Source organism: Pleurodeles waltl, chromosome 6, assembly GCF_031143425.1.
Source record: "Pleurodeles waltl isolate 20211129_DDA chromosome 6, aPleWal1.hap1.20221129, whole genome shotgun sequence".
Classification (NCBI taxonomy): Eukaryota; Metazoa; Chordata; class Amphibia; order Caudata; family Salamandridae; genus Pleurodeles; species Pleurodeles waltl.
Genome location: NC_090445.1, coordinates 709,668,907 through 709,685,215, shown reverse-complemented (window position 1 = coordinate 709,685,215; position 16,309 = coordinate 709,668,907). Strand labels below are relative to the sequence as shown.

The window sequence follows — 16,309 nt, the reverse complement described above, 5'->3', positions numbered from 1 at the left end:
GTCCAGTGGCGTCGGTGAGACCAGCGCTGTGGTGTGAAGTGGGGTGGTGTGATGTGCAGTGTCACCAGTTCACGGTGCAGACAGCGGCATTGTAGTTGTTGAAGTGCTGACGCTGTGAGCCCAAGTTGGCGGTGCGGATCGGGACAGGCTCTGTGCGGCATCCATGGGTCGCAGTGCAGACAGGGATGTACGTTGACGACACTGGAGTCAATGGTGCTGGCATCGGTGGACTGGGGCTCCGGGTGGGATGGGACGGTGCTTTGGGCTCCTTATGAGCAATGTCGACAGGCCGCGGGGCAGGCAGTGGCGCCAGTGTCAGGAGGAGCGGCAGCATTGGGGATGTCAAGGCTGCGGTGTGAGCAGGCGATGTCGGAGTGCAGGGCCCACAGGTCACAGTGCGAGCAGCGGTTCGGTGAAGTCGTCTGATGACAGCATCGGTGAGACGTGGGTCGCGGTACGAAGCGGGTCAGTGCAGTGTTGGTAGGTCACGGTGCAGGCCAGCGGCTTTGTTGATGGCATAGCAGTGTTTTTTCTCCTTTTACAGCACAGAACACAGAGTTCCCAGTGCTGCAGGTTGAGGAAACTGAAATCTTTGGTGTTTTTGAGACTTCCAACAGGAGGCAAGCTCTACTTCAAACCCTTGGAGAACTTCCTCAAGCAGGATACACAGCAAAGTTCACCCTTTGCACACTTTTAAGGGAGAAACAACAACTGCAGGCTAATCCAGCAAAGCAACACAGCAAAGGAACAGTACTCCTCCTCCAGCTCTTCAGCTTTTCTCCTTGGCAAAGGCTCCTCTTGATTCCTGAAATATTCTAAAGTCTGGGGTTTTGAGTTTACTACTTATACCCCTTTCTGCCTTCGAAGTAGGCAAACTTCAAAGCAAAGTCTCAAGTGTTTGTAATAGCCTTTCTTGCCCAGGACTGGCCCCAGCCACATACCAGGGGGTTGGGGACTGCATTGTGTGAGGGCAGACACATCCCTTTTAGGTGTGAGTGACCACTCTTCCCCTCCAGCACAGATGGCTCATCAGGATATGCGGGATACACCCCAGCCCCTTTTGTGTCACTGTTTAGAGAGAGGTGCAAAAAGCCCAACTGTCAAACTGCCCCTTGACAGGGAATCCACAAACAGACAGAGTCACAGAATGGGTTAAACACGAAAATGCCTACTTTCTAAAAGTGGCATTTTCAAAAACACAATCTAAAAATCAACTTAACTAAAAGATGTATTTTTAAATTGTGAGCTCAGAGACCCTAAACTCCATATTTATATCTGCTCTCAAAGGGAATCTGCATTTTAATAATATTTAAAGGCAGCCCCCATGTTAACCTATGAGAGAGATAGGTCTTTCACAGTGAAACCTGATTTTAGCAGTATTCCACTCTTAGGACATGTAACACACATTAGTACATGTCCCACCTTTAACATACACTGCACCCTGCCCCTGGGGCTACCTAGGGCCTACCTTAGTGGTGCCTTACATGTAGTAAAAGGGAAGGTTTAGGCCGGGCAAGTGTGGACACTTGCCAAGTCGAGTTTGCAGTTCACAACTGCACACACAGACACTGCAGTGGCAGGTCTGAGTGATGTTTACAGGGCTCCTAATGTGGGTGGCACAACCAGTGCTGCAGGCCCTCTAGTAGCATTTCATTTACAGGCCCTGGGCACCTCTAGTGCACTTTACTAGGGACTTACCAGTAAATCAAATATGCCAATCATGGATAAACCAATCAACAGTACATTTTACATAGGGAACACTTGCACTTTAGCACTGATCAACAGTGGCAAAGTGCGCAGAGACAATAAACCAGCAAAAACAGAGCCCAGTAAGCTATAAAAACAGGAGGTCAGAAGGCAAAAAGACTGGGGAGACATGCCAAAAAGCTGCCAGGCCTAACAGTTCTTTTTTAAAATACCATGCACCCTGTGTTATAGGTGTGAAAGGTCAACTTAGGTGAGATTTTTTAGTGTTTAAAAGGAGGGTTTAGAACTGTCAAAGGGGGTTGTTCTGACAGGACAAACTTGCAGTGTAAAAATGCACAACCAGATCACTGGTGGCAGGCCTGTGGTCATGTTTACACTGCCACTACATTAAATGGCACGATGAGTGCTGCAGTCAACTTGCGACTTTTACCTTACAAGCCATGGGTAGACTGTGGCACCCTGTACTAGGGACTTTAGGTAAGTTAGATAAGCCATTGAGAGGTATGCCAGTTTCATCATCTTGAAAGGAGGAGCCCAGGCGCTTTACCACTGGTTAGCAAGGGTAGCGTTCATAGAGGTCTACAACCAGCAAACACAGTCAAGGGAAAAATCTGGGGTGGTACCCCCCAAAATGAGGTAATTTCAAACAACCATAATAGTGCAGTCTTTCAAATCCTGCTTAGTGGCCAACATCACTGGGCTGGCCTATCTCAGGTTGGGCAATCAGGTACTCATATCTTCATCCCTCACTGCCAAACAATGTCATTGGCACAAGGGAAACTCTCCTTTGGCTAGGGATACTTGCTTTGAACTGTAGGCCTGTACGCAGCTAGTTATCTCAGGGCAGGAATGTTCCTCCCATTGATTCTAGCTCCCAACCCAAATGCAATGGTATTTAAAGGAATTTGCTTAAAGGCATCTGGGTTCAATTTTCAAGTGTCCATTGCTACCAGGTAGTCAGCGACAGGGCCCTTGCTGGTCCCATCAACCACAATAGCTACACTTACTGTTATAGGTGTAGCTGGAACAGAGCTGTCATTACTTTTCTCTTGTAATGCCCCTCTTTGTGTCACCTATAGCAATAATAACCTTGAGCTTGGAAGAACCTTCCTGCCCTCCCTTTTAACTCTGTTTCTGATTTGGTGCCAATTTCCTTGCTGTTTGTATCCTCTACTTGAGATTTGGGAATTGCCTTGGCCTTTTTCCTCTGGTATGGAGCCAGCCTGTTGAGAGTTCCTCTCTCCCTTTGCTTTGGAACTATGCTGATCCAGACCCTTACTTAACATATTAATCAACCACTGGTCAGCCAACACCGCACTTTTCTCTTAGGCCTTCTCTGATAATTCTGAAGGTACTGCCTAAGTGGGGTATAGCACTGCTCCTTGAGTCACTCTGTCACCATCAACTGGTTAAGGGAAATAAAAGAAATTGTTGGTTTCCATTCCTCTCACTCACTTATTCCAAACACACAATACACCATTAATCCTTGTTTCCAATGGTATCTGCTCTCTAGCTTTATGTAAACCTCTGTAGGGAATGAGCTACTTTCAGCCTAACCCTTCTGATCGGACCTTCTTTCATTCACTCATAGGTCATTTGCTCAGCCACCGGCACTCTCCCATTAAAGCTATTCCTACAGTGGGCAAATAAATCACCAGAGTGGCTGCTTTAGACAATTATTCATAGCCTGCATTCTACAAGCAATCTCAAAGCTTGCTAACCATTCCAACATATCGTGGTCTTCCACCCACATATGCACAAGGTAGGTAGGCAGGTTTGTAGGTACTCAAATAGAGTTGCAGGTGGAATTAGATGCAACTGTCTCCTCTACTATCCTGAGCTTCTTTGTCTCTAAAGCTTTCCTCTCCGAATTTCACTCTTTACCCTGCCTTTCTCTTATTCTTTCTCTTTCCCTTTATTTTCCTTTCTCTTCTGCTGTCTTACCTCTTGTTCCTGGTGAACTAATCTCAACTTCTCCCTCCAGAACTCCCTTTTCCTCTCCCGTAACCTTGTGCTGAGTAAGCTGCAGGGTTAGAATCTCAACTACACTTAACAAATCAAGCATAATACCTCACAGAGTTGGTGACAATGGTATCCTTGAAATTGGAGTGGTGGATTGTCTTGGGGAAATGCTGGAAAGAAAATCTGGGGACACATATAGGATGAGTCTGGGGAAAACCTGCACTAAGGGTCAGAGAGAGCCTGACACCACAGCATTCCCTGTCTGCGTTGTTATCATAGTAAATTCCCCTGAATCAATCACATTTTCCTTCTTAGTGCCCAGTTTCTCTAACTCGTCCCACTCTCTAAATGTCCCAAAGTACTTTCCCAGTTCTGCGTAGCCCCTGTGTATCCATAGGGGCTAAAAGGAGAAGCATGTGTTTAGCTAAGTTCAGTTCAATCACCCCCAATATATGATTCTGAGGTCTATTACCTCTTCACAAAGAAGTTTGTTATCCCAGGGTCTGGACTCATGGGGCATGCCCGCATACACCAAGGAGGAGTAGCACCCTGGCAGACAGTTTTGGCATACCTTTGTCATGGGACACAGGGCTGAGTTTGGCAGTAGTTAAGGGTCCATCTCCGCAGTTGCTTGACTCAGCAGGCCTTGAGATGTTACCCTGTGACAGGACCTTTGACATTTGACTAATTGTTCTTTCCTGTATGTCCCAGATTCAACAGGTGCAACCCCACATGAGTTCATCAGGATGTGTTAGATGCGGCCCGGCATGGACCAATAAGTATTCTGTAGATGGAGTCCCACAAGAGTCAATAACCAAAGCACACAATCTCAGGCAAGACTAGACCTCAGCAATCATGTTGTTGTGGAGTCATGAGTCACACCCTGACCCACTGGGAGAACTTATAGCTGCCCTCTGGCACCCACCTAGATCCTTTCTGATGTCCAGCAGTTTGCTTCTTCTTGGCATCCCAAAGCTATCAGGCACGCCTGCCGAGTAGACAGGTTCCTTCCCTCTCTAATCAGGCATGCAGGCTTCTATGCACTTAAAGAAAGGTATACAGCTTCTCCAGCAAGAGATCCAGCTAGGACAATCCCACAGTCCTAAATATAAGTTACATAGAACTCAGCAGAATTAGACAGATCTTGAAGAGTCATGAGTTGCAACCATTTTGTCCGCTAATGACAGTATATCTACTGTGCTATTAACAGTATGTTTTTATTTGGGGTAATTAAACTCAACTGTACCAAGCACAAGCATGCCATTTTCAGTACAAAATGCTATTTTGTCTAGGAATACAGTTTCTTTATTTTAAGCAAATGCATGTTTGAATCCCAAATATCAGTGTCTCAGAGCTGAATTAGATTCTTCCTTACACGCTTATCTTTCACCACCACATGAAAGGAATGTCTATCAAATACTTCCAACGCCTTATGTGATTGGTGGGCAGCATCATACAATGGATACCCACATTATACTAGGAAATACTACTGTAATGCTAGAGCAAGAAGTTTGGGCCTCATTACGAATATGGCGGCCTGAGGACTGCCACACTTGTGTTGACAGTCGGACCACTGCACTGTCCGACCACCCAATTATGACCCTGGTGGGCGGACCCACCAGGGGACGCCCATCCCCGCCGGGAACATGGATCCCGATGTGGTGACTGGGCCTTAGTTGTAGTCTGCCAGGACGGAGCTGAACTCAATGCCGCCTGGCTGATTACAGCCTTGTTTTCCACCAGCCTTTTCATGGCGGTTTCTCCACCATGAAAAGGCTGGCAGAGAACAAGTGCAGAGGGCTACGGGGGGTCCCACAGCCCATATCCATGGCATGGACAGTGTAGGGGCCCCTCTCCCCAGCTCCCTCAGAATGTGCACTGTCTGCTTCTGAATATGCAGACAGTGCATATTCTGAGGGTGCAGATGGCCTCCTCTGTGCTACGAGATAGCATTCGGCTCTTTTAAGGGAGCCGAGTGCTATCTAATAGCACTGTTCCTGCCGGTCTGGCCCGCGGGTACTCTCTAATACAATGTTCCCCCTGGTCAGACGGGAGGGAACATTGTAATAGGGTGGGGGGATGCCACAGGCATGGCGATGGCGTCCTCCCCACAAGTTTGGCAGTCCCGCATTCGGGCTGCCAACCTCGTAATGAGGCCATAAGTCTGGTTTGGGCTCTATTGTGGGGCACATTGTGCTGACTGGTCTTGCAGATGGACAGCTTCAAGTTCAAAATAAGCTAAACAAATTCCTGTGCCCCTCTGCTCCCAGATACCTCCCTTCCACATCAGTTAAATACTTGTTCATACTACTGAATCTTATCCGTCAGTCCTTAATAAATTTCAAATTTCAGTGGACTGAGAGTAACATGTATGTATATGACATTTGTTAGGCCTGGCATCATTGGCGTGGTCTCCCCTAACTTTTTGCCTTCTGGCCTCTGATGTTTTTGTCCTTTTTTTGCTGGCCTTTAGGGTTCTGCGTACCTTACCACTATTGACAAGTGCTGGTGCTTTGTTCTTCAAACATGTTAACATTGGCTTTTCCACAATTGGCATATTTAATTTACCTGTAACTCCCTAGTAAAGTGCACCCTATGTGTCCAGGGCCTGTAAATGAAATGCTACTAGTAGGCCTGCAGAACTGATTGTGCCACCAGCCACAGTAGCCTTCAAACATGGCTCAGGCCTGCCACTGCAGAGCCTGTGTATGCAGTTTTAAACTACCATTTCGACCTGGCCAGTGAACCCATTTGCCAGGCCCAAACCTTCCTTTTTATTACATGAAAGCCACCTCTAAGGTAAGCCCTAGTTACTCCCCAGGGCAGGGTGCAGTGTACATGAAAGATTGGGCAAGTACTTATTAAGTTTAACATGTCCAGATAGTGAAAAACTGCTAAATTAGTTTCTCACTATTGCAAGACCTATCTCTCCCATAGAATAGCATTGGGGTTGCTTTGAAGCAACTTTTAAGTATAACTTCCTAATGGAAAGAGATAGAAATATGGAGTTTGGTGTACCTGGACTCACAATTTAAAATCACAACTTTTGGATTAAATCAGGTTTTAAATTGTAAGTCAGAAAATGACACTTTTAGAAGGTTGGCATTTTCTTATTTTAACCATCCTGTGCTTTGCATGTCCCTCAATACAAGTCTGGGGTAGATGACATTTGGGCTCTGTGCATTCCTACTAGACGAAGACACGCACAAAAGGGGCTTGGGTGTGGCATCAGCATTGATGGCACATCCCCAGGGTGATGGGCCTTCCTGGACTAGTTGGGAGGGAGGAGCTGATGTTTGCCTCAGAAGGGCTCTACTTCTCCTTACATTAAGGGCGGCACACCCCCTGAATAATGTCTGGAGCCCTGGAGAGCAAGGATGGGACAATGGGGAATTCAAAGTTCGTTCTGGACATTTCCCCAACCTTGCAGACTCTGGGCACCAAAGTATAAATGCTGGACACTAAGCCCCACAAATTTAGCACTCTACTGGGACAAGGACACTCTAGCAGCAAGAAGGACTGTTGGTTTGCCAGGAGGGACTGTCACTCTGCACTGCATTGCTGTGCTGGCTTACTGCAGCTGTATGCTGGACTGTAGGAGGGACTGCCACTTTGCTGGTGCCCTGTAATTTGGCCTGCTGCCTGCTACTTCTGTCGTCTAGGAGAAGACTGGGCTCTCCTCACTGTCCTGATCCCCACTAAGAGGCTTCAAGGACTTGTTGGCTTGCGCTGGTTTTCCAAGGAGGTCTGCAGAACATCAAGGACTTCGCATGACTTTCTCCCTCATCTGCTCACTGTGCTCTTCCAACAGGAGAGTGCGTGAACTCCTGTCAACTCAACCCTGTCCCTGCAAGCATGACAACTGTGCTGAGGGCAGCCTCCTCACCGCACCCACACAGCCTTGAGGACTGTAACAGTGTAAGCCGGCCTCTGCCCACCCCGCCCCACCCGCGGCTGACTGAGCACGGGCCATCCACTATCTACCATAGACTACTGCAGCATTCCCTAAGCTTGACCCCGCCTGCATGAGGCTGTTTGCGGGTTGCGCTCTCTCTCCTACCAAGCCCCTAACACAGCAGCAGGGCTTACCGAACTGAGTCTGCTGGGCTGCTTGACGACAACCTTCTCATAAGTGGGCACCTCTCTGTGGATTGGCCAGACCGCCTGCAACTCTTAACCCATGATTGCTACGGATGGATGCTCCCCTCCTCTCAGGAATAGCGATTGCCACACCACCAGCCACCTAGGCAAGGGGTCTCCACTCTTCCAACAGACGCTGAGGGGACTGGAGCTGAGAGCTAACTTGCATCCGCCCCGTATTCTGCCTAGTGGGATTGCAGAAGACTGTGCTCCCCGTTAGCTCCTTTGGGCCAGGCGGCCCCCAACAATCCAACTCCCACTGGTAGTTACTACACCACCACTAAAGGGAGCACGCAAAAGATTCTGCCAGTAAGCCTATTCCTCAAGGGCACGCAGCCTCACGAAGACTTTTCACTACCGCACCACTTTAATGAAGGAATGTTCGCTTCCCCTGCACCAGGGGCCATCCAAGCAGACTGCCTATTGATCTAATCCTAATTGACATTGTGTCTTATGATTGAAGTTTTGTGCTTTTAGTCCTAATTTAAAGAGATAAGAGCTATTTGTTTTTGTAACCTAGTGTTGAGACCTTTTTGTAGTGTCTCACTGTGGTGCTATCATTAAGTGTTGCACAAGCACTTTACACATTACCTTCTATGTTAAGCATGCCTGCTCTGTGCCAAGCTACCAGTGGGTGAGCACAGGTTAATTAAGGGAGTGTAACTGACTTACCCTGACTAGAAATGTGGTCCCTACTTGCACAGGGTGCATACCTATGCCAACTAGAGACCCACTTTCTAACAACTCTCCTTACATATCATGTACATTCACATGCTGAGACTAACATTCAAGTCTAGAGGAAATCTCTGATTTAGGATTGCTTCAGAATTACAATTTAAGACTTAGGACCACGTTACGAGTTTGGGTGCCCGAGGACTGCCAGACTTGCGGTGGCAGTTGGACCTCCGCACTCCTGGCGGTCTGCATGCCAGATTATTACCCTGGCGGTCGGACCGCCTGGAGACCTCCGTCTCCTTCAGGATCACAGATCCCGATGGGTTGGCAGCAGTCGGAGTCATGGTTAGCCACACTGGTGCCCATAGGGGCACTGCTGTGCTGATCGTGACTCCACTTCCCTCCAGCCTTTCCATGGAGGTTTAACTGACATGGAAAAGCTGGTGGAAAACTGTGCTGGGGACACAGGTGGACACCTGCACTGCCCTTCCAATGAGCAGTGCAGGGGCCCCCCCGCCAGCACCTTCGGAATGCACACAGTCTGTATTCCGTGAGTGCTGGTGTGCGACAGCATTGGTTCCAGCTCACTTGAGGGAGCCAAGGCCAATGCTGTCATACTGTTTCCGCTAGGCTGACCCGCAGAAACATCGTAATGCAATGTTTCCACCGGCCAGCCCTATGGAAACATCAAAAGACAATGGGGTGAGGCCGCTTGCATAACGGCAGCCTAACCCCCACAGCTTTGGCAGTCCGAGGGACAGACCGCCAAGGTCATAATGAGGCCCTAAATGTGCAAGATGTGAAATGGCCCATGTCTAGAAGTGACTACACTGACATGTAATGTGAATGGCCTAGGTGTAGAAGTGACTGCTCTTTTAGCGCATCTACATGACTACTACTGAGCCTGACACTTTAGTCAAGAAGAAGTCCTTCTAAGTGACACTGTCATTGAGTTTACATGCACCTGTGGTGGACCCGAAATGAAGTAAATGTACCCACTTTACATATGATATGCAGGCATTCCTAGGGTCCTGAGTGTAGCAGTCAAGTTTAGAGGAATGTCATTAGTTGTGATTCCTTCTGACATGGGCTTTTACACTCCATACTGTTGTTTGAGAATAAGCATGCACACGATGGTGTGGACTGACCTCACTCTAGTAGTTACATGCCTCTGCCATAATTTGCATGAGTGCTCTGAATGTCCCCTCATCCCTGAGAGATTTTGTGTCAGGTAAACACCAGTCCTGGTTTCAGAGCAGCCACTGGTACTCTGCAAAGCACTCCCTTCTTTAATCACAGAGGACTTGGAATTGAAAAAACAATGTGGGGCACAGGGTACTACTTGTATACATAGCGTGCAGCCAGAAGATGTGGATCCACTGCCTCAACTGTAAATCTGCTTTACTGTGCTTTGAGGTGGTGTCCATTACAGACTGCTCCTGGCATACGAAGTTGTAAAGAGGTGTTAGGGTTCTGCACCTGCCTGTCATCAGCACAACTGAAGCAGTAATCAGGGAAAGACAAAATGCCAGGGCTCACATACAGTTTTCCTCACCTTTCAAAACAGAGACAACAGTCCCACCCCTCATACCTACTATTCAACAATTCTCAGTGCTCAGGAAAAGTAACTGGCAGCCTTATGTTAACCAAAATACTTCACAGAACACCTAAAGGAACATGTCAGAAATGGGGTCTCTAGTTGGCAGAGCTACATACCCTTGTCCAAGTAGGGACCATAATCCCAGTCAGGGTAGGTCACACAATCCAAATTATCCTGTGCCCATCGTCTGGTAGCTTGGCCCTGAGCAGTCAGTCTTAACTTAGAAGGCAATGTGTAAAGTATTTGTGCAATAAATCATGCAATAACACAGTGGAAAAAAAACACAAAAATACACTACACAGGTTTATAAAAATATAAGATAATTATCTGAGTTAGTTAAGGTCAAAACGATCAAGGTTTGATAAGTACAAGTTGAAATATCACTTTTGGAATTATAAGAAGTGTGTTAAGTCTTTAAAAAGCAACAAGTGTCTCTTGCAAGAACAGAGTACCTAGTATTCGTCAAAGTTACACGCACGGAGACCGGAGATGAGGGTATGCGAGGAAAACGAGGGGTGTGCGTCGGATTTCCGGGTGCACACAGATGATGCATCGATTATTGTCCACGCGGCAAGCACTTTGTGTCGAATTCCGGAATGCAGGGTTGAATCCTCTTTTCGATGTGGGGTCTTTTGACGACAGTGGACGATGCGTGAAAATCCTGGGCATGCAGGACGAAGCCACAGGTGCTGTGTCGATCCGGTGGGCGATGCATCGGAGTTTCTGTCGCACGGAAGGTGCTGCATCGATTCCTCCCGCAGGAAGTCGGGCTGCGTCGTTCCGGGTTGGCGATGCATCGATACAGTAGGCTGTGCATTGAAGTTCCAGTTGCAACACTGGTGCTGCGTTGATCTCCACTTGGGAGCCAGGCTGCATCATTCCGGTTTGGCGACTCAGTGATTCTTTCACCGCTAGGCAGGGTGTGCGACGATTTTCGCCGCACAAGGAATTCCTTTGCAGAGATGAAGTCTTTTTGGCCTTGAGACTTCAGGAAACAGGAGGCAAGCTCAATCCAAGCCCTTGGAGAGCACTTCTCAGCAGAGCCAGAGGCCAGCAAAGCAGCAGGGCAACAGCAAGATAGCAGTCCTTCACAGCAAAGCAGTCCAGGTGAGTCCTTTGGGCAGTCAGGCAGCTCCTCTTGGCAGGTTGCAGGGTCTGGTTCAGAGTATCTGTCCCAGGAAGTGTCTATATTGGAAGGGTCAGGGACCCAGTTTATATACCCAAAAGTGCCTTTAAAGTGGGGGAGACTTTAAAGAGTGGTTTTGAAGTGCACAAGGTCCCCTTTCAGCACAATCCTTTCAGCCAGGTTCCCAGTAGGGGGTTTGGCAGTCTATTGTGTGAGGGCAGGTCACTGTCGTTTGAAATGTAAGTGTCAGTCCCTCCACACGTCCAGCCCAGGAAAACCCATTCAGTATGTAGATGTGTGCAGGTGTGACTGAGCAGTCTGTGTTTGTGGTTGTCTGGGTGAATGCACAAGGGAGCTGTCAACCAGCCAAGCCCAGATGTGGATTGGAGACAGGCTGTAAGGCATAGAGGATTTTAAGTACAGAGAAATGTTCACTTTCTAAAAGTGGAATTTCTAAAATAATAATATAAAATCCAACCTCACCAGTCAGAAGGATTCAGTATTACCGTTCTGGCCATACTAAATATGATCAGTCTACCCCTTTCTGATCAGAACCTACCACTCAAACAGTATATGAGGGTAACCCTAATTTTAGTCAATGAAAGGACCAGCCTCACAGCAGTGGAAAACTAATTTAGGAGTTTTCCACTACCAGGACATATAAAAAACACAGGTATATGCCTGCCTTTTACCTACATAGCACCCTGCCCTGTGGGTTATCCAAGGCCTACCTTAGGGGTGGCATATATGTAGAAAAATGGGAGTCTCTGCCTTGGCAAGTACTTTTAAATGCCAAGTCGATGAGGCAGTGAAACTGCACACAGAGGCCTTGCAATGACAGGCCTTAGACATGGTTAAGGGGCTACTGATGTGGGTGGCACAATCAGTGCTACATGCCCACTAATAGCATTTAATTTACAGGCCCTGGACACAAGCAGTGCACTTTACTAGGGACTTACAAGTAAATTAAATATGCCAATTGGGTATGAGCCAATGTCACCATGTTTTAAGGGAGAAAGCATATGCACTTTAGCACTGGTTAGCAGTGGTAAATTGCGCTGAGTCCTAAAACCAGCAAAAACAGTGTTAAAAAGTGAAGGGAGGCAGGCAAAAAGTTGGGGGTGACCACCCTAAGGCTGTCAGGTCTTACAGAACCCTGTCTCCGCTCCCCCCACTTCAGTGTATAAGTCTTCTTTCTCAATCTACAGGAATGTGAGCAATGAACTTCCACTGTCTGTGCGCACAATCCTCACAAAACAGTTGCATGACGGAAGAAAGAATGCCTTTACCACATGAAATTTACAACAAAGTCTTAACAACTAACCTACCAATACAACGCACATCTTTACCATGTTTTCCATTCCCATGCATATACATAGAAGTACATTATGAGTACCTTAACCACGGATATCATTACCACGCATACCACTACTTCTAATACCATTATAACACACATATTGAAATACACGTAAATATGTATTTTTACGTAAAAAAAAATCCGTAATGTTTTACTCTAAAAAATAATGCAAAAATAAAGTAAAGCAGTAATATTGCTCAAAACATATTTCAAGCATAAACATTATTTTAAAGTCATAGTGCAATACACCTAATACTTAAATAAACTTGTTTTCAAGTCTCTTATTTTTTCAGTAGGCCTTTCATTATTTTTAGCCTATCAGTGCAGCTAGTACCAAAATAAAATGATTCTCATATCACATGACCATGTTGTGGGCAGTGCTCATTTCGAGGGTGCTGGTGTGCAGAGGGAGGGAGAGGCCAATGCTGTTGCACTGTTTCTGCAGGTCAGCCCGGTGGAAACATCGTAATACAACGGGGGTGAGGCCATTGAGTTGACGGCTATCTCATCCCGTGGCTTTGGCGGGCCACAGGTCTGACCATCAAAGTCGTAATGAGACCATTAGTCACACTTTGAAATCAATCCGGAATCAATCCTAAAGCAGAGATTTCCTCCATACTGGAATGTTAATCTCAGCAGTACGAGTATGACTGCACATGATATGTAAAGAATGGCATGTACATGCATGCTTACTGTCGATCTATTGAGATTAACTGTGGATTGGCCTATTAGACACAGTAAAATAAACACGCATGTTACTGATGTGGAAGGGAGGTAGCTGGAATCAGGGGAACTTGAGAAACTGTTTAACTTATTTTGAACTTAAACCTGGCTTGCAAGACCAGCCAACACAGTGTGTCCCACAGTAGTTTCCAAACCTGACAAAATGTTTACTCTAGCATAGCAGTGGCAATTTCTACCAAAATGTGGGTATCCATTGTATGATGCTGCTGACTCTTCACATAAGGCGGTGGAAGTATTTGGGATGTAATAGCCATTCCTTTCATGAAATGGTCATAAATATGCATGTAAGGCAGAATCTGTCCCAACCTTGAGGCGCTGATATTAGGGATTCAAACATGTGTTTACTCAAAATAAAAGAGCCAGTATTCCTGGAGAAAATAGCATTTTCCCATGGAAATGTCATGCTAGTTTTTGCTAGATTTGAGTTTGTGTATCACAAATATAAACATATAGTTGAAACCACAGTCATCAACTAATGTTTAAAGACAAAGTTATTGTAATTCATGACTCTTCCAGATCTGTATAACACTGCTTAGTTCTGTGTAACTTATTTTTTCCACACTGTCCCTTCCAAGTAGATTGTCATCATAATGTATGACTGGGATGCAGGATATGGAAGCAGATGGAAGTGCAATCTATAAGTGAAAAAACATACTAAATAAAACTTAAACACTAATAGAGCAAGTGAATTCGCCCTTCTAGATTTTTTAACTGGGTTATATACCCATGACGTGTTAGAGAGAAGCACAGTTGTCACACAGCTTTCAACATGTTCTAATGGAAGATAAACTGCAAAACCCCCAGGTGAGGGTCAGGCTTGCTTGGCACACAGTGGATGTGCTGAACTACATAATGGGAGTAACCATCAGAAACAATTTTTTTTTAGAAAATTAAGGAGGTACAAATTATGCACACTATTTGATAAACTTCCACCATCAAAACCCCTTGGAGCAATTATGGCTCTGTCACAGGGAGAGCTTAGTGCAATTTGTACTATCGATTTATTTCTCATCACTGCTGGGCTTTTCCAGGTACTTTTTTTTATGTCACTGCAAGTTTGAAAATTCAACAAATGTGACCCATCATGGAACCCTTCAGGGAGCATTTTGGCCACTGTGGTAAAAAAAAAAAACCTGCCTAAACAGGACCTGCCGCAGCCGCAGCAACTGGTTGAATGGTAATTAATGATAAACGTTGTGTTCAGATATTTGACTTGGCGAAACCAATAGAGTGTTTTGTAGTCAAGCAGGAATGGAGGTGATTTCAGTGTCAACAAATGAGAGGCGAAAAAGTAATTGCTTTTGCTTGTGGCATTTTGCAAGCTGTGCATAGTTAAGATGAGTCTTGTTTGTATCCTAGAGGCATTGGTTTTCAGTTGCATGATTTCATTTCTTTAATCTCCTCAGGGTCTAACCCCCTTCTTAGACTCGCAAATGGCGGGGACCGCTGTGCTGGACGTGTGGAAGTGTACTACGCAGGTGCATGGGGAACAGTATGCGATGACCTATGGGACATGAGCGATGCAAACGTGGTGTGCATACAACTGCAGTGCGGATACGCCTCATCTGCTCCAATTAATGCTCATTTTGGTCCTGGCTCTGGCAATATTCTCTTGGATGATGTGAATTGCAGGGGAAATGAAACCTTCCTGTGGGATTGTCCTAGCAGTGGATGGAACAGACATAACTGTGTGCATAGCGAAGATGCCAGCGTCATCTGCTCAGGTACGTCTATAAGTGGCCATGAGTTATGTCCATGTAACCCAGCTTGAGCATATACCACTCACTGCTATAGAGAGAGCTGTGTTTTGGAACACATAGGGCCTGATTATGAGTTTGGCGGACGGTAACAGCTGCCCGCCAAAACTCCTGACAGGGTGGTTGCCACCATTCTTGCTACCTCTCCACCTGCCCCATTAAGACTTTCCCGCTGGGATAACCAGCGGAAACCAAGGTTTCCGCCGGTCAGCCCAGCAGGAAAGTGACGGCAGCATTGTTTTTGGCTCATAATTGAGCTGGCGGCAATGCTGCTGCCCGCAGGGGGCATCAGCACCTTCATAATGCGCCCTGTCTATACAGCAGTCATGGACTGTGCAGGGTCCCCCAGTTGCCCCCTGTACCTGTTCTTTGACAGCCTTTTCATGTCAGTGAGACCATCATGAAAAAGCTGTCGGAGAACCAGATTGTAATCAGCAGGGCAACGCTGAGTTCAGCGCTGCCCTGGCTGATTCCAACCTGCACTGCCGTCAGCCCATCGGGATCTCCGTTCCTGGCGGAGACGATGGGAGGTTGGTGGGGCTGCCTGCCAACAGCAGTGGTCCGACAGCCACCGCGAGTGTGGTGGTCCAAGGACTGCCACACTCGTATGGACCTAAAGGCAGTTGGGCTTTTTATAAACTACAAAAAATGATTACTGGATAAAATGTAGTACTGGACTTACTTGAAATCTAAAGAACATTTAGGGTACAGATTTTTAAGGCACCATTGACTATGCTTCAATGTGCCTCTGTGTGTGGCAGGGTACGGAATCATTGGCCATGTTTTACTGGTTTTTAAAAGCTAAGTAGTAGTGGAGAAATTTTGGAGACATAACAAAAGGCTAGAGAAGGACATTGAAGTGTGCTTCCCATTGACTACCTCTAAATTGCTAAGTAATTGGACCTCATCCTGGGCATACCTTGATGATTTCAGCAGTTGGCTGATCTTTTTTGCTCATGATTCATGACTGGTAAGTCAGATTTGTCAAAACCACGAATAAACCTCAGAAGGCATGAGTAGTGCTTGATAGCTCCGCATTGTTGGACTAAGGAGTGATTTTCATTAAGCATGAACAGGATATAGGGCCTAATTATGAGTTTGATGGACGGGAAAGCCTGTCTGTCAAACCTCTGACAGGGTGAGAGCCTCCATAGTGGCGACCACCCCTCTGGACCTATTAGGTGTATCTCGAAAGGCTGATGGGCGGAGGTTTCCGCCCGTCAGCCTAGCGGGAAACAGGT

General features: G+C 46.6%; 1 protein-coding gene across 1 annotated transcript in view; it reads left to right on the top strand.

The window, feature by feature from the left end:
* The window catches only part of DMBT1 (deleted in malignant brain tumors 1), a 624,760-nt gene that overhangs the window by 135,741 nt on the left and 472,710 nt on the right, over positions 1-16,309 (top strand). The window contains exon 4 of the mRNA XM_069239169.1: positions 14,718-15,035. Within this exon, the coding sequence (XP_069095270.1) occupies positions 14,718-15,035 (318 nt within the window). The remainder of the gene's footprint in view (positions 1-14,717; positions 15,036-16,309) is intronic.